General features: G+C 47.4%; 1 protein-coding gene across 1 annotated transcript in view; it reads right to left on the bottom strand.

Annotated features, from left to right (window-relative positions):
- Nucleotides 1–21,461, bottom strand: part of Ntrk2 (neurotrophic receptor tyrosine kinase 2) — a 330,204-nt gene that overhangs the window by 46,899 nt on the left and 261,844 nt on the right. Inside the window, exons 14-15 of the mRNA XM_026783080.1 lie at nucleotides 17,406–17,578; nucleotides 11,312–11,546 (exon numbers count right to left, since the gene is read on the bottom strand). Of these exons, the coding sequence (XP_026638881.1) occupies nucleotides 11,312–11,546; nucleotides 17,406–17,578 (408 nt within the window). The remainder of the gene's footprint in view (nucleotides 1–11,311; nucleotides 11,547–17,405; nucleotides 17,579–21,461) is intronic.

Raw genomic sequence — 21,461 nt, 5'->3', positions numbered from 1 at the left:
CACCTGTCTGTGCTCATTCAAGTGAAGGCCAGAGGACAATTTTGAGCGTCAGCCTCAAGTACAGCATGTGTTTTGTTGCTGCTGTTGTTTGAATCAAGGTCTCCTTGGCCTGGGCCTCACTGATTGGCTGAGTTGGCCGGTCTGGGCCTCACTGATTGGCTGAGTTGGCTGGCCTGGGTCTCCTTGAATGACTGGTCAGGGAGGTCAGCTTCCAAGTGTGAGATTATAAAAGCCTGCTAGCATACAGAATCTGAGGATCCGATTCCTTCTCATGCCTATCTGGCAAGCACTTTACTGGAGCCCACTGTGCACATCACTTTGTCTGGAAAGTGATATTCTACATAAGCCTCTCCTAAGCCCTGGCCACCAGAGGATCACTAGCTTCTGAGCTGCTGACCTGTGGCGGGGGGTGAGGTCATCCAGGGTTGGGATGGCTGCTATGATAATCTCTGGCAACCTCATAGTAAGGTGGGCAGACGGGACAAGCGCAGCTCTGAAAAGAAGGCTCGAAGACAGATGTTTGCAGGTATTATGAGAACCCAGGGATCAACTCAGCGTGGTGGAACACCACAGCTTCTAGCCTGCGCAAACAGTGCAGGGGACAGCACCCTTGCTTTGAAAGAAGAACATTGAACACTCTTTTCTGGAAGCTTTAGTGTGATCAGCAAGAACCTGGTATGGGCCTGGCACTGAGCAAGGACCTTGGAGTTTAACATCAGAATATGTGCTGCACACAAGCAGCCTTTGTAATTAGGTCTGGACCACAGTACCAGTCACAGGAAATAGTTTTAAGGTTACTAACACCCTACCTGATACTTTTCTCCCTTTACAACTTAGGCCAAATCCAATTTATTTCCCCATAGAATTTTATAGATCTCCTCCATCACCTCTCCCGAATTCAATTTACTCTCTGCAGCGTGGGTCTCACTGCTTAGCATCAGGCCTAGTCATTCACGCATCTTCTCCAAAGGAGTGTTTCTTTAGGGAACAGAACGTGTCTGTACTAAACACTATCTTAAGTTAATCCAGCCATTCATCTGCCCAGTTTCCCGGGACTGAGAACAGAGCAAAAACTGGGAGACTATGAGAAGCAGGGGAGGCTATGGCCATTTTCTGCCCACACGGTTTCCCAACGCCTTCTTGACCCAGTTTACAGTGGAATCTGAGAAATTTCTCAGTGTAACAAAGATGAGGTAATCCCCCACCCCCCACCCCGTGCTCACTACTCACTGGAGATGGAGAAAAATCTCTCTTACTTAAGTACTAATCTTGTGTAGGCAGAAAAACTTTAATTGTGGAAGTATTATGTAAATGGAAGTTATTTAATTAGAAAGGAGGGGGGAGAGCCTTCACAGGAAGTAGCCGTTGAAAAAAAAAAGATGAGGGAGCATGTTTCTCTTTACTGTGGATCCTAAGTAGCTCACTGACGGGCTTGAGATGACACATCCATCACAGAGTGATGGCACCCACCTTCTGTTTCGAGGAAAGATGAAGTAATAGTGAGGAACCCTTCTCAGCCCACCTAAATATAAACCGTTTCCACGCTACTCGATAAACATGATGGCGGCCAGTGCTCCTTGAGAGATAAGCGATAAACATGATGGCGGCCAGTGCTCCTTGAGAGATAAGCGGACCTGAGGAGTCAAGCAATTGCTCAAGTCTAGTTCACTGAAAGTTCCACACGATGGTTCATCTTGACTGTCAACTTGATGGAAGTGAAGAAGAATGGTGGAGCAGGACTCTGGGTGTGTCTAGGAGGGTTTTCCTGGGAGATTAGCTAAGGCCAGACTGGCTCTAACTGTAGACGGTACCTTTCTGCAGGCTGGAGTCCTGGATGAAATAAAGGTAAAATGGAGGGAAGGAAAAGCCAGCCAGCTTACAGGTCTCTCTCCCCTTCCTGTGTGTGCGTGTGCGTGTGCGTGTGCGTGTGCGTGTGCGTGTGCGTGTGTGTGTGTGTGTGTGTTTCTTTATCCTCCACTCCCCCTGAGCCTTTCGTCTCCATTTTTTCCATCCTGGTGTGAGCTGCTGTGGCATGCCCTGCCCACCGAGATGGACTGGACCCCTGGAGGTGCATGCGAGGATGCATGTGAGCATGCATAGCTGGGGGAAGAATCACAGACTGGAGGGCACAGCACTAGATGCTCATACAGGACAAGGAGAAGTGCTGGCTCCCATGGAGCAGAATGGAGACTTCATACTTTCCAGAATCTGGGGTAGACCCTAAAGTTGCCGAAGCTCTTGTCTTGCCCAGGAAATTAAAAAAAAAAAATCAATACACAAAATATAAAATTAGCCCTGTAAAAATGTAGTCACATTCCTAAACAAAGGTCAGAAACATTTATAGAAACACAGAGCACTGAGCATTCGATAAGGAAGAGTCACGATGTCTGACTTCCCATCTAAGTGGCCCACCATCCTAGGAAGGCTAGCACCATGATGAAGAGGAAATGGAATCAACTGAGATTTACGCCGAACGGATGCAGAATTTCAGGAAAACGCCTGCCTACCCACTGACTCTGTTTTGTGTCTTAAAACACAGAGACATGGGTGAGATGAGAAAAGATTCCTGCTGAGCTTTCAGAAATGAGCGACAGGAAGGATGGAGGGGTGGACGGCAACAAAGGGAATCTAGACACCGCGGGAGACTTTACTGAAATGGAAGCCGTGGCAGCAGGAGCCATCCAGAGTGGTATGATGTGGGGACACACAACATGGTTGCTTGATGAGCTGTGTGGTGTGGAGGAGCAGGGAAGTCTGAATAAAGATCTAAAGTGGTGAAAACGCTAAGTCCAAGGAATCGGAGCTGAAGGAACCAGGAGGCAAATCACTGTCACACGGCCTGGGACCCGGATGATCTTAGAGGGCAGAGGAAGCCCAAGAAGCAAAGAACCAAAGACTTCCGGACTCCTGTCTTAACCCATGGCTGCACATCAGCTGGGTGTACTGCTCTCCAGAACACTTCCAAGGCAAGAGCCCCTGGCAAGGAAGGAAACGGGCCACCTCAGGACATGAGGTCGGTAAGAACGAGAGTTTTCTTAGACTAAAGTCATTCATTTTTGTCCCCCTCTCCCCATTTTATATCCCATTTTTTTTCTAGGAATTTTTTTGCAAGACAGCTCAGCCCTTCATTTTAACCTAACTCTGGCCAACAGGGTGTAAAATAACAGATTACAGTGGGGTGTTTGAAGAAAGATTATTTCTGGTAGTCACAGGTTTATGCTTCTTACAAGGCCTCCTCCTTTCCCTCTGACCTCACCTTTGATATTTTCAGCCATAGCAGCCAACTGGAGGCAGGAAGGCGGAGCTAAGGAACTCTAGAAGGCCTCCAAGCCAATCAGAGCTGCCCACCTGTTCCCATTTCACGAGCAAAGCAACCCCTACCTGCTTAGCCACTATTAGGAGCACACTAATGCCTTTGGTCAGATGAATCAGTACCAGCATGTTCACAGGGTTAGAAACCAGAGATGTAAACCTTTGTCCAAAGGCTGCCACACTGCTGCTCCTCCTTCACAACTTCCACAGCTCCAGTGATGTCATGTAGATTGAGAGAGAGAGAGAGAGAGAGAGAGAGAGAGAGAGAGAGAGAGAGAGCGTTGTGGCCTGATTGCTTGGAAGATGGAGTGCAGGGATGGAAAGCACCTGGTGAGGTGACCTCCCAGGATTCTCAGAGTCCTCTGACCTGTTGGTCCAAGCTCCTGGGAGAGGCCTGCTATACCTACATCTCTCCTACACCAAGGAAAATGCTTACTATTTGAATGCAGTATGTCTGTGCTTAAAATGGATAGGCTAATGGCTACAAATGAGAGCCCAGAAGATGAATAACAGACTGTTACTCTACCCTTGCTAACTCTCTTCACAGGCTGCAATGTGGGTGGGGCAGAGAGCCGAGACAGTGCCTCTCCAAGCCTGCTCCTCTCTTGTCTTCTGAAACTTTCTGTGGTTAAGCTGTGTCCTGTTAAAGGTCACAAGACACAATAAGACATAAAAGTCTTTGAGGAGCTCTTGCTTAAGGACAATGACCTGTGACTATGGGTCTCTTCCACTGAAGTTCACACTGTGTCAGCTCAGAGATGGAAGTTAAGAGATGTTTTATGGCAGGCAGAACAAGTATCTAAAGAGGGAGGGAGGCTGGCCTTTGCTGGGAGACTCTTTTCCTAGCTCCAAGGACTTATCAGACTACATGTTCTGGTGTAAAAACTCTCTTGGTCTTTTTCAGTTCAAGAGATGAGTATGAAGACATAGGTATAAATACCACTGGATGCGTGGCAAAGGATTCTCTGTTCTCTGGCCACACCCACAATGTCTACTTTGCCAGCTCTCTTTGTATCTATTCTATGTCCCCCATCTTTTTCCTGCTTGGGGCCTACTAGACAATAGAACAATTTGGGATTTACAACTTAAGTCCCAGGTTGAAGGCTTTTCTGTGAATTCCACTCTGATTTTCTAAGCTGAGCTTCTACCCTGGGGTCCCCAGGGCGCATCTCCAGTGCAGAACTTGTCTCAGTGGATTGGAATGTCCAAGCAGAGCCCATGAGCCTTTCCCTTAGGCTCCTTTTGTATCCAGCATGCTGTATGATATTTGTTTCTTATGTATGTGTTGAATGAATGATTGCTGAACAAATGAATGAAGGAATGGGTGAATGAGCGAGAGGACTCTAGACTTTACCTTACTAAAACTCAAAAGTAGAAGTAAAAAGTTCTTAGGGAAGCTTGGATGCAAACTAAACCAACTTAGGAACTTGAAATAATTTATGCTAATCTCTCTTAATACAGAATTAGCCTGAACTCAATGTTCTGATTTCTCTCTGGCAGACGGGTTCCTCTGAACTATGTTCTAAGTGTTGAGAAGAACTGAGAGAAGATGGTTTCAAAGAACAGACAATATCTCATTTTTCTGAAGCCACTTTAAGCAAAAGAGCCCAACTAGAAAGCTCTATAATTGTTCGTGTGACAGTCAAGAGTCACTGTGCACGCGTTTTAGATGACAAAGAAAATAAGGAAATGACACATACAAATGGGAGCTGATGGCACAGAGGACATCGCGTTTTCAGGAAGGGATTGAGTTTTCCCTTGAAATGAACGTTGGGTTCATTTTCAAGTGTTCTAGACATACATCGACAGAGGAAGCCAGCCTATGACAGTGCTCATGCCCTCATTGCCAAGAAGTCACCTGAGGTAGGACATCACCCCAGGTTTCACCCTCCGAGGTTGGCAGTCCTGGCATCTGAGCCACCCAAATATGAGCCAGCCGAACGCCAATCTGGGTGTCTTCCTAACTCACTGCGGGAGTGGAGGTGACACACCCTCCTAACGGCTGTCTCCATCAACAATCACCAACCACGTTGTTGATCCACCCCGCATGGAGCCAGTCTGTGCAAACACTCAGAGGCAGGGGGCTTGCTCTCTGTCCCCTCACATTAGAGGAGGGAAACCGACAGGAACTCATTTTGATGATGTCAGATGCTCTGGGCTGTAGTTCGTATTTGTATGAACCTGTGAGGGATCACAGATCTGTGAGCAGCCGCCCTGTCTAAGGAAAGCAAGAGGGGAAGAGAGGTGGGAATTATCTCATGCTGCCTCTCAGAGAGGAATAGTGCTGGTACGCCAGATAATAAGAAACTAGAAACAATTTTAGAATGAGTTTATCTTCCTACCTTTCTATCTAGAAATGTTTGTATTAGGTAACAATATTCCTTAAAAATAAACACAATCATGTGGAGGACCAAGGTAAGACAGTTAATTTTTGTTGAAAAATTAAAAAAAAAATAACATTTAAAGGCTTTCAGTTATTTTCATTTGATGTGTTTGAGTATTTTTTCCCTGCATGCATGCCTGATGACCAGAGGCCTAAAGAAGGCAGCGAGTCTTCTGAAACTGGAGTTAGGGCTGAAAGTTCTCCTGTGGGTGCTGGGAAGCTCACCAGGGACCCCGGGAAGAATAGCAACTGCTCTTAACCTTAGGGACCGGGCCATCTCTCCAGCTGTTCTCCATTCGCTTTCTTTATCTGCTCGTCTGTTTCCGAAGTTATCCAGGCTCGTCTTCCATGCTGTGTCAGGTAGAGGTCATCAGCCTTCTCACTCCATTGTGGGTAGTAGGGAGGTGGGTGCCAAGCTATAATCTGGTTCTCTGCCTGGCTATAAGTTGTCTGGCTACTTGTTATATCAGCCAGAATGTTCTAGCACAGCACATTTTCTTTCTATTAGGTAAGAATCTGGCATTGGGCAATCTGCGGTGATTTCTGGGTTCACTGTTGATAGCATTTTGACATTTTGGATTTTGAACATGGCCTTCCTTAGATAACATGTATCATTTACCTCCTTAAATGCCTACCACAAATCGTCTTCTCCATTATTTTCTTTTCTCTCACTCTTAAGAAAAGATGAACTAAAGGGTGGAATTTCTTATCACTTCTACATAAAGTTAAAGCCCAAGGATTTAAAAAGCTAAAATATAAGCTGTTTGGGTCTCTCTAGTCACCAACAGATTACGTTAATTTTAAACTCAAATTAGACCCAAACATAGAAAACTACCAAAGTGCAAATTAAAAAAAAAGAAAGAAAGAAAAGAGAACTCAGTGGGTCCACAGTGGCAGAGTAATGATCAAGTAGAGCAATGTCCTAGCCCAGGATGACACAAATCTGCTTCTGATCATCCAAACAAAATAGAGGGCTGGTGCAGAGAGCTGCTAATTAGAACAATCTAGAAAACAAAAATGCTGGAGTAGTTTGGGCCCGCCATGCTGGGCTGGTTTCCATGCAAACTCTTGTGTCATGATTTCTCTCTTCACTGGGAGGATGTAATTAGCTCAGCTGCAATGGGCTTGAGGCGCAGGCTTCCTGGTGCTGCCAGCTCCCTCGTGACCAGGAGCAGCTGCCACCAGCTATTCCAAGAGCCTGGAGCTGAGGCCACCCCACAAGTTTGTGCACTCCCACCCCCAAGGTTGTGCACTGGCTACCCCACACAAGGCTATGCACAAGTCACCATAAGCAGAAGACTCAGGCACCTAGTAGGTTTAGGTTATTCTCAAAGATTAGGGATCTGTTACTTCCCAAACCAGTCAGTCCTTTCCTATTTGCCATCTTTCCATGTAAGATAAGCCAGGTGTGGTGGTTTAAATGGGAACGGTCCCCGCTAAGTTCATGCATTTGAACAGCGGCAGTTGGTGGCACTGTTTGGAGAGACGATGGGACTTTTAGAATAGGGAGTATTGATGGAAGAAGTATATGGGGGGGGGACAGGCTGTGAGATTTTAGTCAGCCCACTTTTGGCTTACTCTCAGGGCCTCCTGTGTGTGCAGCTGAGATAAGATCTTTTGGCTTCCAGCTCCAGCTACCACACCTGCTCCTTGCTGCCACACCTTCCCTGCCATTATGGATATCTAGTTCTCTGGAGCCTTAAGACAAAATAAACTTTTCCTTCTTTATCAGCTGTTTTAAACCTGTGTGTCATGACTCCTTTTGGGGTGTTGAAAGAGCCTTTCACAGGGGTTGCCTAAGACCTTCAGAAACACAGATATTTACATTATGATTCAAAACAGTAGCAAAATTACAGTTATAAAGTAGAAGTGAAAATAAATTTATGAGGATCTGTATTAAAGGGCCACAGCGTTTGGGAGGTTGAGGCTCACTGTTCTGTGAGCTGATTTTGTCATTGAATTGCATCACAGCAGCAGAAAAGGAACTAAGTCACCAGGCTAGCCCAATCTCTCCTTGGTTACTGTGGGTTTCTGACATCAAACGTCATCTACACCAGCTTCTCACTTTAGAATGTGATGTAGGAAGAAAATAGTGGGAAAGCACTTGTGGAAGGTGCTGGAGAAGCATCCACCAGAAAAGCTCACGATCATGGTGGCAGGGTGATGGTGGCAGGATTAGGATTAATCTCACAGATGGGGTTATTTGCTGTGGAGACAAGGGTGTGCAGGGTCTCCCTCAGTGGGCGCTTTGCAGTTCTCCTGAAAAACCAAGCAGCAATCCCTGCTTCCCCGTTTGATGGACTTGGTGGTGGGTTGCATGCTTCACCATTTCAATAAACAAAAGTATTCCCCAAGCCAATTCTTTGATGATGCTTCCATGAAGCCAAAAGGTGAGCCACCATTTTGAAATTTTAGAAAAGGCTTAAATAAAATACCTAACTCACGTCCCAAGGCTCCTACCCACCAACCTTGTCTTCCTTTCCACCTACAACAGTGGCCAGTGGAAAGCTGGTACCTTTTCCTCATTTTGAGGAAGCAAAACAAAAAGCCCCCCCCCAAAAGTACAGACTTTGCAAGAATAATTGAGTAATGGCCACAAGCAGGGATGAAGTTAATGGATTTTTATAGATTTATTATTATTATTTTAAATATATGTGCCTGTGTGTGTGCCTGTGTGAGTTCATGTATACCACATGCCTGTGGGTGCCCAGGAAAGCAAAAGGCTTGGATCCCAGGCATTGGGTCTTACTAAGGCATTAGCGGAGGGTTTGCCTAACAAGTGACAATCAAAGATGGCAGACCACAAATGCCACTGTTTAAATAATTCACAGATGTTCAAGATCAATATATATATGCATAATGGCAGCTACTATTTCAGTGCTTTCTTTTTCAAGATTTCTTTTCTTAAAAGTTCACAAGGCTGATGGATTTTTAAGTCTACTTATAATGAACCTTAAACCACTATATAATTCTGAAATCACAGACCCAAAACCTAAACAGTGTACCCAGCAGAGGTCACTCTTTGATGTTCCTTTCCCTCAACCCAAGACCAACCAACTTCCTGTCTCCTTAGATTTTCTCCTTCTAGACACTTCTTGTAAATGGAGTCACACAACACTGGCCTTTGGTGCCTAGCTTCCTTCTCTTCGTATCCTGTTTTCGTTTTGTTATTTTTTTTTTAGATTTATTTAATTTGGTGTGTGTGTGTGTGTGTGTGTGTGTGTGTGTGTGTGTGTGAAGGCTTTGCCTGCATCTATGTCTGTGCACCATACCTGGTACCTGAAGAAGTCAGAAATCAGATCCCCTGGAACTGGGGTTAGAGTTGGTTGTGCAACATTAGGTCGGTGGTGGGGACCAAACCCAGGTCCTCAGCAAGAGCAACGAGTGCTCTTAATCACTGGGCATCTCTCCAGCTCCTTGATAGGATGTTTTACATTTTATCTATCTTGGGCCATGGGTCAGATGCCATTCCTTTGTATGGTGGAATAGCAGCCTATCGATATAACAGCCTATTGATTTACCATGTCACGCTTATCCATTCGGAAGTTAATCAATACTTAAGTTGCTTGTACTCTTTAGACATCATAAATACCTTTCGTACCTGCTTTTGTGTAAACAGAACTTTTATTCCTTTGAGCATATTCATAGGAATAGGATTGGTAGGTTACATTGCGGCTTTATGTTGAAAAATCTAAGCAATTGCTAGGCTATATTCCCAAGCACCTGCATAGTTCTGCCTTCACACCAGCAATGGACGAGAATTTTAATTTCCCCACCCCCTCCCCAGTACGTATTACTGTCTGTTCATCTTTGTTACAGCATTAGTGGTATGAAGTGACATCTAACTGCCATTGTCCTTTAGTCCCCTAGTGACTGGGGTGCTCAGCATCTCTCTGTGTGCTTCTTGGTCCTTCCCTACCATTTTTAGAACAATATCTGTTCAAATATTTTGCTTAGTTTTGAGTCGAGTGGCTGATCTTTTTATTATCGAGATTTTCATTACTTGTTCTCCAAATTATTTTTCAGAGATGCTCTGACAATATTAGGCTTCACTTACTTCGGTCCTAGCCTTAGGATGAAATATGCCCTTATTGATTTGCATAAAACTTAAATCACAACATTTATTGAATTCTTTCTTTGTTCCAAGTCCTTTACAACATTTTTTTTTTAAATGCTGCTACTTGGATCGTGTATTTCTTCTTTTCATACGCATGAAGATCAGCAAAATCTTTCCTCAGAGAAGTATCCCCTTGTTTCTCTGAAACTGGAAGATACTTATTCCCACCTCACACCAAGAAAAACAAATTTAATAAAACAGATATGCCTATAAAATACCATCTGCACTTTAGACGCCTGGGAAAAGTCAACCACTTAGGCTTAGGGCAGGTGCTGCTTCCAAGTTCTGTTTCGGACCCTTAAGAGTAAGGCTGCTCACATCTTCTGCAAACACTAAGGGAGTCCCCCAACTTGACTTCTGTTTACTTGTCACACACCAGATACGAGCTTATCAAAGGAAAAACCATCACAGTACAGTCTGCCTAAGAGCATGGAGCAAGGGCGCGATTCATTTTCTTAAACCAAGTGTAGCAGAGTTGGCAGCGGGAAAGGATATAGGATACAAGCTGAGAGGGCTCGTCAAGGTAAACAGCCACGAGCTGTGCCAAAGCCAAGAGTGGCATTGCCTCCACCAGCCCCACCCTGCTCTGGAAGGGGGAAAGTGACACAAACAATAATCAGAAGATTTCAAGCCCATGCTAAACCTTCCCTCTGCCATGATCGCTGGGTTTCCAGAAACGTCCCCATTCTTCACATCCAGGTTCCAAGACCTCTGTTTTCTCCGAGTGTGCCAACCCCAAGTTGCCAACGGACTGGGAGCACTATCTGTAAGTCTACCCGCTTGTGAGGGACTCGTCCAGAGCAGACTGGCGGAACCTTTCCCACAGCACCATTGTGTGAAAGCTCCGCCACTTTCACTCACTGTGGCTCTGTGAGGGAGCCGCCAAGGTCTCCTGGAGACCGTTTATAGAAACAAATCCATACACGTTCAACCCTTACGGTGTCTAGCTATCATTTTCCCCATCAAACGGAAGTTCTTGGTTAAGCCTTGATCCTTGTGTCCTCAGCCAACACCCTGGAAATGCTGACGCCTTTTTGTCGTGGCGATGAGAAGCAATATTCTGGAAAGCCAGGGTGAAGGACGGTTCGCCCTAACACTTAGATGTTGGACATAGACATGACCGAGAGCATGATCATGTTCCAAGTAGCACTTTAAAAAGATATCTTGGGGAAAATGGGACCAATAGGGTGGACTTTAGTCCAGTCCTGCTGGTATCCAAATTGGAGGAGGAGATTTAGAAGTGCGTTCTCCCATTAAAACCCATGCATGTAAAAATAAGGAAAAATAAAGATGACAGATGATGACAGCTACCTGCATTCTGATGAGAGAGTCCCGGGAGGAAGTCACACCACTGCCACCGTGGTCTTGGAGGTCTCAAGAACTATGAGGAGTCAATTTCTATTCATCAGCGATGTTTTCTTATGCCAGCTCAACCAACCTTATGAATACATGGCCCTTCCACCCGGAAATGATAACTCCTTGCTGGGGCAGCTACTCACCCTATAGTAGTCGGTGCTGTACACGTCCCGGGACATGCCGAAGTCCCCAATTTTCACCAGCAGGTTCTCCCCTACCAGGCAGTTCCGGGTGGCCAGGTCACGGTGCACAAAGTGTTGGGACGCCAGGTAGACCATGCCGGCTGCAATTTGCTGAGCGATGTGAAGCATCTGAGACTGCGTCAGCTCAGTGGGCGGAGTGCCCTCCGCCATCAGCACCGCGTCTGGCCCGTGTGCCCTGTGGGAGAATACAAGAGGCTAGAGCCTCCGCTGAAAGACTAGAGGGACTCAGTTTCCATTTAGCGCCTGGGGCTGGGGGACACTGCCTGACTTAGGGGAATAAGAGGCCAGAACGCTCCATTTCACCCACAGTTTTATCTCCACAGCTGAGAGAGCGCCCGGCTGCCTCATTTCTCCTGAGTGGGATACCGGGGGCTGTGTGGACTAGAATAGTGAGCTCTCTCATGCCAACCCATCAACAGACTCATGTTTCAGTGAATTCAGAACTCTGCTGCCATCAGACATTGGCCACGAACTCACAAACTCTGAGAGTGTAACCTGGCTGAGATGGAGTTAAAGCAGGGGCAGAGAGAGGCTGGATTTCCTGGAGGCCCGGTCCTAGCATCAGAGGGTCCCCAGGCCTCCTCCAAACCGACTGCAGCTGGCCACCCTGCTCGAACGCTGACCACTCCAAATGTCCCTATCAAAGATGGGTAGCTCACGGTCCCCTTCAGCGCACCTGATGTGTGACAAAGTGTGGCTTTCAAGTAAGCCCTTGACTCTTTCAAGGCTAGGGTCCTAGCCAGCAAGGTCATTCATCGCCACAAGCCTACCGCACAGAAATCAGTTCTCCTTGTGTCCTGAGAGGGCACTGCAGGGAGTTAAGAAAGGTGCTGCCCTCCACCCCCCCACCCCGCTCTACATGGCTTGGGCAAAGCTTCCTTCCACTCCATGGGAGACTAAGAAGGGAGGGGGTCTCCATTAAGAAAGTGGGTGATTCCATCTTTGGGTCCCAGAACAACTTGGGTGTTGGAAAATGAGAGGGCAAGAATTAGCCAACATTTTTAGCATGCATCCCGCCTTCCCTGAACTATTCCAGCCCAGACATAGCCTTTGCATTTCTAAGACATGCTGTCACCAGGCCTTTCACCCTGCTTTCTCTAGGAACAAGCTCTGGCAGAGGCGTGGGGCGTGTTCCAGTCCACCACTATCTAACACCCTCATCTGGGGAAGTCTTTGAACTTCACTAATCTGCAGTTTCCTCATGGGGATATTATGTGGGGGGTAGGGGGGATTCTTCGTCTCCTCCTCTGTCTCTGAATATCTAGGTTTATCCATTCTCTTGGGAGGAGCTTCCTGGTTTCCTACCAGGCAAGTCTTAACAGATTTCATCTTTTGTGGCACCCAGGAAGGGCCCTGAGAAAGTGTCCCTGGAGGTTATAAAACAGAGCACAGCATGGTACAGAAGCCAAAACTCGGGCTGTCAGAATTGAATTTGAGAGAGTCCTGTGACTCTGTAACTTACTGGGCCTGTCTCTTCATTCTATAACCTAGATCCTTTAAGCAGCCTCCTAGAGCGTTGGCACGAGGAAGAATTAATACTGAGTCTGAAGGGGCACTTTTTTATCGAGCTAGGGGGAGCTTTTTATAAAGTGGGAGATATCTGAAAAAAAAAAAAAAAAAAAACAAAGCTGGGTCTGTAATGGAGCTACAGAGCCCTGAGGAAAATGGGAGCTTTCCTTTTTTTGAGAATGTCAAAGTCCTTCCCACCTCAGAAGATGACTCATCCAAGCTCAAGCTCAGGTAAAGGACTGAGAGACATAAACTATAGGGGATCCAAAAGACTAAGAAACATGAGGTATTCAGGGAATGAACAAAGTCAACGTCAGTCATTGCTCCAGCTACGGAAAGCTGGACACCTGAGCCTGCAGGAGGTCTCCATTCCAGGGGGAAGGAAGTGTCCAAACCCCTCTCTGAAACACATCATCTCTGCAAACCTCCTGCAGCAGCCTTGTGCGCCAGCCAGCAGCAGAGGGAAGCTGGAGACCCAACACCAGACACCAGTGCTCTGCGTAGCTCCGCGCATGGGGGAGGCTCTCATGCCCTTGAACCCCCTTCCCTGCTTGCTTTTGAGAAAGTAACGAGGATTTTCCCTTTGGGGCAGATGTCCTTCCACAAAGGACAGGTGAGTGTCCTGGACAAGTTCTTAAGAGAATCGCAGAACCTAGGTCCTCCTATATCACTCAAAAATAAAAAAAAAAAAAAGTGTGCTGTTCTTCCAAGAGTGGTGATGGCAATGCTCCCCCAGTGCACTGGTTTGGGGAGCCAGCAGCAGGCTAGGGGACCTACAGGAAGCTGCTCAGCCTTCTTGGTCTGGTTGTCTGCACTGAATGGGCTCTGTAATTGACACCTCTTCCCTTACCACCTGTTTGGATGTGCAGTGCTAGGGACGGATCTCAGAGCTCGTGCAGATGAGGAAGGTGTGCCTTACCATCGAGCTGTATCCCAGCCTCCTTCAGATTTATTAAAAAGTGAGTTTATCTGCTAAGTTTACTATAGAGTTGATTGGCACACAATAGCCATTCGTGTTTATGGCTAAACATAGGTATGTTATGTTTAAGGTATAAGGTATGTTAGACCAAAATAACTGACATACACACCATCTTAGAAATTTACCCTCCCCTTGTATTAATAACATTATCTCTAGAGCTGTTTGAAAATATGCAATTAGTTGTTGCCAGCCATTGTTACCCAACTCCAGTCACTAAGACTGATCCTTCTCATATAGTGGCTCCCTATGCATCCTTGTAACAGGCACTTCTCAGGAAGGAGGAAGCGGCCCAGAGGCCACGGCTGGAGTCTCAGTTCTTTCCTGGGCTTCATGAGTTGGCTTCTTTAACTGTGCCACAAGACTGTGCATAAAATAGGGAGCTTATTTATCTTTAAATTTTTGAAATATTATTTGGTTTTCATAAGTTAACACATCTAATATGCATAGAAATTCTGAATAAATATTATTTGTTATTGCTTGAAAATTACTCATCTATCTCCACATTAAGAGGGAACTTGGGAGAGATTCTGAAGGGAAAAACTGTGAAACTCTTACAATGAAATTGTCCTTCCCATTGTCCACCTCATGTCAGACCTGCTGCATTGCGCTCGGTATAAAGAGAAAGGTTTGAGACATAAGACATCTGGCTTTATCAAGCACTGCCAAGTTGCTTGGCGATCTGTCATGGCAGTTGTGTGCCAGGTTTCCTCCCAGGAAGAGGACAGCCCGTCCTTGCCATGCATCGCTGCACCTGAGTCTACTCCTTGGCAGCCACACCGATCCAGAGTGTAGCAGATTCTGGAATCAAGCTGAGTTTCCAAGTTCTCCACGCCCTGCATAGGATGCCAAGGGAGGGCCTCAGAAGGCAGAGGGGAAGCTTGGGTGTGGCTGACAGAAAGCCCAAAGATGAGTGGTAACAGACACACTCACATGCATATACACATACACGCATATACACACATGCATACACATATGCACACACATGCACATATGCACATGCATACTCATATGCAAATATACACGTGCACATACATTCATACCCATATACATTCACACCTACCTACACTTGAATACATACACTTATGCAACACACACATGTGCACATTTGCACATACACTCATATCCACACAGTTATACCTACACATACTCACACTTACAGACACACATTCATTCATACATTTACGTATATATACACACACTCATACATACACACAGACACACATATGCTTCCCCGCCCCTCACATTGACACACAGAGCACAATTCACTAATACACACTCACACATATGTACTTAAACTCACATAATCATACATACACTCACACCCATAATAGACACACACACATTCACTCACTCACAGAGCACACTCATACACAAACACCCCTAGTCACACCGTTTAACACACACACACACACACACACACACACACACACACAGATGTCTGAACATGCAGATGCGTGAAACTGCATCCAGATAACTGCATGTGGGTTTATTTTGTTATAGTATTTAAGAAAAAAAAAAGTTTTTGGATTAGGGAGAGAGCCTGAGGAATGATGAAAATATCTCTCACAGGAACAACTAGTCCTCAACCAAAGTTAATATTTTCCTTCTTCTCATGTCGGCTCCGACAAAGTCCAGAGTCTGCCACTGCCCCCTGACTTTTTCCCACAACGAATGCTTTGATAACACAGGAGGGCGGGTTAGGGCTGCCTCTCAATGCCTTGAGTGTCCTGTGCACTCCTGATCTCACCTGGCATCTGCGCGTACACACACGACCACAGGGAAAGCAGAGATCCAGCCAAGCAAGAACTGAGACGTATGTATAACAGACCGTAAAAATGGTCCAGACATCTGTGTCCCGTAGAGCCAGTTCTAAGAGCAGCGAGCTCTGTGCCCTTCGGCCATCCCTACTAAGCCTGCAGGGTGAAGCTCTCCTTCCTTGTTTGGGCAGCAGCCGGGGGCACAAGAGGAGGACGGGAGGACTATGAGTAACCATTACACAAAAGATACACTCACTGGGCTTCTGAATCTCTGAACAGACGAAAACATGGCAGAAACAGGGGACCATGGGACCAAAAGTTATTGATAACTCCCCTCTAAGCTTGTTCTTGGGGTGCATTATCAGGAAAAACAAGGCGAGGGAGGGGAGGTGATCTGTATGCTCCTGACATCCTCTCTTTCTCCCAGTTATAATCCCCCACCAAACTACATGGAATGTGCAGGCGAATATTTTGAGATGCCAGCTGATGTTTAAGGAAAAGAACACATAGAGAGGTCTGTAAGGGACTTGGGGCAAAGGTGCCTGGGCCAGGGCTCAGGCTCCATTCAGGAGGAGAACCCATGTTCTCTGGCCATGCTGGAATGTGGTGCCTCACCCGGATAACCTTACATATAAGATCCATCTCTATTTCTGTCTCTGCCCGACGAGAATGAAGACATTATCTCCTTTCTTTCTTGTCATGTGTTGTGTATCTGACTCACTGTATGCTTCTCTCTAGACAGTCACAGGATGGGGACATTCACCAGGGGACCCTACCAGGGTGACAGCCAGCCCGCAGTCTTGATGACCGAGCTGGTCACCAGGAGAATTCTTCTCCAGACTTTGCCTGCTGTAACTGCCATGCTGAAGCTCAGCACCCCTGAGAAGACTCAGTTCATACATGCCACAGCTAGGTAGCAGCTTCATATCTGCTCGGGGGGTGGCAGCTCTGCTGTTGTACCCTGGCATCGCCTCAAAAGCCACTCTTAACCCCTGACACTCTGTGACTTAGCTCACACTCCAGAACAAATGACTTCCTCGGGGCTCGTGAGCACTGTAAAGTCCCTCTCGCTCTCTTGTCTCCTCCTCCCGCTGTCTGAGGGACCGGACTGCTTGAGAAGCCCTTGCGGAACCGAGACTTACTGAGGTCTGGGCTAGAAATCCAAGTGGCGCTAGCACCCTGTTTCTCTTTTAGGGACCCTGCTTACATATACATTGCTCAGGGGGACCTTGTTAGCAATAGTCACATTTGCAAGACTTCAATGGCTCTGTCAAATGTTGTCCCATCCTTTTTCCTTTGAAATCTTTGGTCTTTGGGCTCTGTCTGTTCCTTCCTCTCCTTCCTCGCTCCGCACAATAGCTCCCCAGCTTCCATGCCCGGAGCTGTTTCCTACTCCCCTCCCCCACCCCGTTCCTGCCATCCCTCCCGGATGCTTCACTCTGACCCCACCCCACGACAACATCTATGGTGCTGCCTAGGTACCTTCTCTTTCTCTGTTTCCGTAGTCTTGGGTAGTGCACTTGGCACGCTCTTCCAGACACACAGCGTCATTAAATGTAACAAATGCTCAATGAATGCAGAAGGACTCATTAACTACACTTTAGGAGGGGTGACCAGGCAGGAAAAAGGAATGTGTTCCTCCTTTCCCTCTGTTCCTTTGTCCGTTGTGTGCGGGTGCTTGGGTTTCCCTTTCCCCTTCCCAGCGGCTTCCCATCCTTGCTCCTGGTTATCTGAGCAGTGATATTCTAGCCCCTTCTCAAGCCCAGGGGGGCTCCACCCCTCACTGTACCTAAGGAACTTGTTGAGATCTCCGTGTTTCATGTACTCAAAGACCATGATGAGCGGGTCGCCCTCCACACAGACGCCGTAGAACTTGACAATGTGTTCATGCTGGAGGTTGGTCAGCAGCTCAGCTTCACGGTGGAAGTCCTTGCGGGCATTGTCGCTGGCGTCCTTCAGCGTCTGTTAAAAAGGGACACCAAAGAGAGGTTGTTTCAGTAAAGAAAGCCATCAGTGAGTCCTAAGAACTCCACAAGGGATGACCACATATCTCATTAATTACGGGGAATGTCAGGAAGCCCCCTAGTCCTTAAGGAAGTGACGTTTGTGTTTGCGAGGCCTCACCCTCATGGGCGCACAAAAGTTTGTAGCTTGTGGAGCAGTCTCCTAGGCCCATTCTCATTGAGTTCCCAGGGGAGTTTATCTTATAGGCTCCATGCTGCTTGCCTATGGGCTGGACCAATGATCACCAGGGTTTTCTGCCATTTCCGGGTGCCTATTGAGACTTCCATGATACTATGTATATCTCACCTCTGCTCATGGAACCCTTGAAAAAGGTTTTTTTTTAAGTTTCATCTATGCAGATGTATGTGTACAGAGCCATAAAATAGGTGTGTGTGTGTGTGTGTGTGTGTGTGTGTGTAGGGGACCACAGATTCCCTGAAGCTGGAGTTACAGATAGCTGTTAGGCATGCGGGCCCTCTACAAGGGCATTATGCAGTCCCTAACCACTGCACCATCCCTGTAGCTTCTTCCAGCCCTGATCATATGACCCTTTAAAGACTAAATTCTGAAGAGACCTCAGAAAGAAAAGCACAGTGAGGCTTGGTGGACCAGGCCTCCGAGCTGCAATCAGGACCGTGTTCAACCTTTATGTGAGATCCTTTCAAAGCTTTCTCTAGCCTGGTCCCCCCACACAGAAATGTCCTGTCCCCTCAGCTACAGGATGATAAGGCTGAGATGCAGGCGATCTGAAACACAGCAGCAGGGCTTGTGTGAGCAGGGGTGAGGTGCACAGAGCCTCATCGGATGCACAGCAGTGTGAAGAGGTGGCAGAATCCCTGACAGTCCAGTGGCGGGATCCAGACCTGGGTAGGAAGCATGAAGTCTGTACGTTCCATGGTGTTCTAGCCATGCTGCTTTTAGTCAACATCCTATGTGTATACTCTGTATTGACACATACTGTCATTTGACCAGGATTGTGGTAGAGCCAAGCACATACTGAGCTGGCCTTGGTGGTACATACATTTAGGCAAGTACTATAGAGAACAAGTAGGGAGAATTGCAAGCTTGAGGTTAGTGTGCCTGGATTCCATGACCCCAAGAGAAAGAAGTAGACTTGGACCCCAATCCTGACCCAGGTGGTTATGAACAAATAGAGAGAAAAGATGTCTATATGGTTAACTATGAATCTAGTGCCCCGAGGGAACCAGGTTTGGCCTGTGCCTTGGCATGGCTCTCCTGTATTAGCACTGGTCTTCTGCCTTCACCCTGGTCCCCTGAGACCCTCCAGCTCTGCTCCATCACATGGAATGTCTGCAGCTGCTGGGGCAACAGTAGATCCCGCCTCTCCAGCCCTGCACAGATTCTCTCTTTTGCCTGAGTTGCTCTCTTGAGTGCAGTCGCTGACATAGGAAGTTGAGTGATGCTCCTCCCCTATGGGGTCTACATCCCCCTCCCCAGAATTTATGAGTGTTACTATCCATGAGAAAGGGGATCTGTAAAGTAAGGCTCTCCAAATGTGGGGATGAGCCCAAATGGCTTGGGTAGCCCACTGTCAAACAAAGGCCCTTGTAAGATAGAAAGACAGGAAGAAGTCCTTCCCCACAGGGGCTTCTGTCAATCTTATCAAGCTTAGATGGCAGGGGTGAATGTCAGTGTCCAGTTAGATTCAGTCCTGGGACAGAGCTAACACATGGATATTCAGTAGGTTTGTACTGACTGAGAAAACTTAGCACTAACTGTGTCCAGGATCCAAGAACGCTGGCAGGCCGTGGTGGCCACTTTCAGACCCTGGCGGTCATTTCCTGGATTATGTTTTCCCAGCAAGGGTCTTTCTGACAGGTGTTACCTACAGACCACACAGTTGGCCACTGTCTGAACTCCCTGTAGGACACATCTGAGTTCGATACCAGCAAGTGAGACATTTATTCGTGGAGATTCTCAATATCAACATGGACTGGAAACATGGAGAGGGAGTCTGAGCTCTGACTTCATCTCCACAGAAGCCTCAATTAGCTCTGTGGCCAACCTGTAGGGAACTGAGTGGAGCCCCGAGTCACATGATCCATCCGTCACCAATGCAAGGCACCTGTAGAGCACAGCGTCTTCTTGAGGGGAATTACTGAAATCTGTGTCTTTTGTGTTTTCTTAGACTTGGGGGAACAAGGTGCAGGTCATTGCTGAGTCTGTAACAGGCTGGATTTCCAATATGCCGTTTGCATTCAAGGGCCACCATTCACACACAGGGAGCATCTGTAAGTACACTGGGCTCCCCCAGGAAGCAGCGGCTGAGGGAGAGAGCGCTGCCAGTCGCCATGCCTCTGGAGCCGGCCAGTTCCCTGACTATAGCTCTTCGGCAGCACTTGAAGTTCTTCGAGGACTTGTGACCAGACTCACAGAGACAGAGGTCACAGGTGCCACGTCCATCAGGCCAGAGGTCTTGGTATCTAAGGGGAAATTGTGACGTGGCCCTCCACTGTCCCCACAAGCACCTCGGTTCAGCCTGGAATCGGGAGCAGATCATGGAGTGCTCAGAGAGGACAGGAATCTCTGGTGGTCATTGCCATGGAAACAGCACTCCTCCTCGCACGCTGACAAGATGCCCAGCGGCAGAGGACCAGGGTGTGGGTCTCTGCTTCTTCGAATCAGGAGAAACTGAGCTGCCACACCCCCTCTGCCTCCCAGGTTTAGTCTAGTTGGGTCCAGACTAAGCGTCTTCGTCTTTCTGTCACACAGGCAGGTGCCACACGCTTCTGTTGATGGTTTTATTTCATTTAGTTTCGTACATGAGCATGGTTTGGAGTTTTCTTCTCCCACCTGTTTTTCTGAATTTCTCAGTGGGAAGTTAGCAAATGAGGGGGATGAGAAAACAGGGAGGTGAGTTTTGCCGCCCTCCAGGTCTTTTCCTCGATCTCAGTAAAAACACAGAGACACCCCCCCCACTCCTTGCCTCTGCCTTACGTTTTAGTTTGGGGTGTTGTCTGCCTACACCACGAATACCTCACTGGCTGCTAACTCAGCCTAAAGCAACCAGAGAAGCCCTAAAGTCCAAGGCTTGCAGTAGAGACTGCAGGATGGGGAGCAGAAGGGGAAGGCGGGTAGACACGGGGAAGGGCTGGATCCGTCAAACAAGGACCGAAAGTCAAGGATCAAGACGAACAAGCAGGTTGTACGACTTGCTTTTAAGTGGGGCGTAGGGCTGCCCCAAACACTCTGTCCTGGAGACTCAGCCCCCACAGCTGTCCTCCTAGCAATGCTCCAAGGGTGCTGTAGTGAAAGAGGTTTAGGCTAGAGTTGAGAGTTCCAGGTTCAAATCCTGGCCACAGCCTTCTCCTCTCTGAACCCGGTTTTACTCCCCTGTAGAAAGAAGGCAGCACCATCCACGTTTTAGAAGTGCTGGGAGGCCGCTAGGGAGTCAGGGGCTGGGAGGCCACTGAGGGAGACAGGGGCTGGGAGGCTCCCCAGGATCCTTTGTTAAGAAGGACACTGCTGTGCTTTGAGTTTGGGAGCAGGTCCCTGTATTCAGTTTTCTCACACAAGGGTCCATGTGAGATGAAAGATGCATGGGTAAGGGATCGGGGCCCACTCAAGGATGAAAATGGCACTCCTCCTGGGGTGACCATCATGTCCTGAAGGGCCTTCTAGGGTCCAGGAAATGTCAGGCTGTATGTGGAGGTGTGGGCTTGGCCCTCACACTCTCCCACAGTTCAGAGACTGTGAGGATTTACAGGAAAGTTTATGTCTAAAGCCTTGTGTTTATCACATGCCTAGAAAAGGGTTGGATCCTTGAAAGTCTTTGTCATAGGGCATAGACAAATCCTGCAGAAAAGCCTTCCCAGCAAGC

Source organism: Microtus ochrogaster, chromosome 16, assembly GCF_000317375.1.
Source record: "Microtus ochrogaster isolate Prairie Vole_2 chromosome 16, MicOch1.0, whole genome shotgun sequence".
Lineage (NCBI taxonomy): Eukaryota > Metazoa > Chordata > Mammalia > Rodentia > Cricetidae > Microtus > Microtus ochrogaster.
The sequence above is the reverse complement of the archived record's forward strand: the minus strand, read 5'-3'. Positions and strand labels throughout refer to the sequence as shown.